Source organism: Urtica dioica, chromosome 4 (assembly GCF_054948205.1).
Source record: "Urtica dioica subsp. dioica isolate 48M chromosome 4, U.dioica_male_clone48M_v1_H2, whole genome shotgun sequence".
In the NCBI taxonomy this organism is placed as follows: Eukaryota; Viridiplantae; Streptophyta; class Magnoliopsida; order Rosales; family Urticaceae; genus Urtica; species Urtica dioica.
In genome coordinates this window covers 18,265,724-18,268,584 of record NC_142759.1, presented here as the reverse complement: position 1 = coordinate 18,268,584, position 2,861 = coordinate 18,265,724, and the positions used below count along the sequence as shown (strand labels likewise).

The following is a 2,861-nucleotide window of genomic DNA, read 5'->3' as shown; positions in this document are numbered from 1 at the left end:
CGTTCGCCGCGGCGGAAAATAAGAGTCGCCGCGGCAAAAATGATACCGAGAGCACATTATTCATGCATCAAAAACTCGCCGCAGCGATGTTTTAGTTTCGCCGCGGCGATATACACCTCGCCGCGGCGAAACTAAAACGTCGCCGCGGAGGGTTTTTAAAAAAATATTCAGAAAACTTCTACAACGCATAAAAATCCGTTGTAGAATACTCTCGCCGCGGCGCAGAACCTACGTCGCCGCGGCGTGAATCTCGCCGCGGCAAAGTATAATTATAGCCGCGGCGAAAACATTCTACAATGGATCTTCAGTCCGTTGTAGAATCATGTCGCCGCGGCGTGGAACGTACTTCGCCGCGGCACACAAGTCGCCGCGGCGACGTATTATTTCCGCCGCGGCGACATGATTCTACAACGGATTGAAGATCCGTTGTAGAATTTCTCGCCGCGGCGAGAAATATACTTCACCGCGGCGAGAAGTTTGAAAATATTTAAAAATTACACAATGGATTCAAACCGTTGTAGAAGCTTCTACAACGCTTAAATATCCGTTGTAGAAGCTTAGTTTCTACAACGGATCATTAAGCGTTGTAGAAAGCTGTTGGATTCTACAACGGATTTTTAAGCGTTGTAGAAGCTTCTACAACGCTCCCAACGCTTAATAAGCGTTGTAGAAACATTCTACAACTGTTTTTAAGCGTTGTAGAATCCTAGTTTTGTAGTAGTGAAATAAGAACATTTGAAATTCAAATGGGTCACTTCGCTAAAGCCATGAGCGAGAGAGCGCAAGGTTTCCTCCCAAGCAACACCGACGTCAACCCTCGACCACAATGTAAAGCCATTACATAGAGAAGTGGTAATGTGATCGACAACTCGACCGAGAGTCAAGAGAAGAATAGAGGAAAGGTGCAAATGGACGAGTCATCACCAACGGATCAAGTTTCACTGACAATGCTTCCGATCGCTCCACCAAGTACCAAAGTTCCCGTTCAAGTCCCTTTTCCTCAACACTTCAAGAAGAACGAGCTCGACAAGCAATTTGGTAAGTTTCTTGATATCTTCAAGAAACTAGAAATCAACATACCATTTGCCGAAGCAATAGAGCAAATACCAAAGTATGCGAAGTTCCTAAAGGAAATCATTACCCACAAGAGACGGATAAGCGAAGAGTGCGACACTATTGCTCTCACCGAGGAGTGTAGTGCGATTATCCAACGGAGGCTTCCCAAGAAGTTGAAAGATCCGGGGAGTTTCACCATCCCTTGTGATATTGGAGGCTCGAATATTGGGAGAGCGCTTTGTGACTTGGGAGCTCGCATCAACTTGATGCCGTACTCGGTCTTCGTCAAGCTTGGGATCGGAGAAATCACACCGACTCGCATCACGCTTCAAATGGCGGACCGGTCGATCAAGTATCTGCGGGGAGTGATTGAGGATGTACTCATCAAGGTGGATAAATTCATCCTCCCGGCGGAATTTGTTGTGCTCGACATGGAAGAGGATCGGAACATTCCGATCATTTTGGGGAAACCTTTCTTAGCGACCGCCGGTGCTCTCATCGACGTGCAAAAAAGAGAATTGAAGTTGCGGGTCAATGGCGAAGAAGCTCTTTTCAACGTCTTCAACTCGGTGAAGTACCCGCGAGCTAGCGACGACGTATTCCGAATCGACATGTGTAACTTCTTCATCAACGACTATGCTCATCAATCCACCGATTCACTAGAGGTAAGCCTTCTAAACTCAATGGATTTTTCCAATGATTTGTTGAAATGTGAAGCTTTAGATGAGGCAAAGTACATGGATAGCTTTGAGCCTAACCGGAAGAAGTACTTTGAGAGTTTGGGGGAGATAACACCATGAGTCCTTCCGTCAATCAAGAAGGCACTCGAGCTCGAGCTCAAGGAGTTGCCATCACATCTCCGATACTCCTACTTAGGAGATGAGTCTACACTCCTGGTGATCATTTCCGCTGACTTGAGCAAGACGGAGGAAAAGAAACTTTTGGAGGTGTTGCGAAGACACAAGACCGCTATAAGATGGACTTTGTCCGACATATAGGGCATTAGTTCATCCTATTGCACGCACTGAATCCACGTGGAAGACGGTCACTGTTGTCAATGGTGCCTACAAGAAGAGTTGTAGTCTTTATTTTGTACAGTTGATGTAATAAAGTCTCACGAAGACTCTTGCTTGTAATTGCTTATTCATTAATAAAAAGTTGAAACGTTCATTCATTCTTCCTTGTCTGTTTGAAGCTTTATGATAAAACATTAGTCTTTAGTCCATAAACAAACTAAACAACTTACGAAGAGACAAATGTAGATTTGCATGAACAAACTCTTCGTAGTTTGCTTAAAACGATATATTCGCAATCTAAGGGTCAAATGACTATTGACCTCAGTACGATTGTTAGGAGAATCTATGATGTCTGGTTATGGGGCATTGAGAGTTGGAGACTCTATAGTTCTTCTAGGTATCTTACGAAGGTACTGAATTGACCAGTGCACTTCTAGAGACAAAATAAGAACAAACCATTTAACCTCTTATGTCTCGAAGTCACTACGTATGAATTGCATCGTGCTTACCTTAATCCTGAAATGAGACATGCCATTTGACAACTTACGTATTCTCATTTGAGAAAGTCAGAGTTCGGACTCACTATGTGATTCTGAACAGGGCCTATTGGTGAAGTACTAGGTTGTGAGAAGTCGGAGTTCGGACTCACTATGTGATTCTGAACAGTCGCACCCAAAAGTCCAAAACATTTCGTCTAAAGAATTAGCGGGATTTTGTTCCCTCTCTTATTTCACTTCTAAAATTTCACTTCTAAATCTTACGAAAAGAAAAGAAATAAAGAAAAGAAAG

At 43.8% G+C, this 2,861-nt stretch overlaps 1 protein-coding gene across 1 annotated transcript; it reads left to right on the top strand.

Moving 5' to 3' along the window:
- Window positions 1-908: 908 nt before the first annotated feature.
- On the top strand, window positions 909-1,856 carry LOC149400978 (uncharacterized). Its single transcript, XM_089610563.1, has one exon. It carries the CDS (start codon window positions 909-911, stop codon window positions 1,854-1,856), a length of 948 nt encoding a protein of 315 aa, XP_089466689.1.
- The last annotated feature ends 1,005 nt before the right edge of the window (window positions 1,857-2,861 follow it).

What these genes read in the sequence shown, in the direction of transcription:
- LOC149400978 (XM_089610563.1), top strand. Translation starts at nt 909, where the DNA reads ATGGACGAGTCATCACCAACGGATCAAGTTTCACTGACAATGCTTCCG.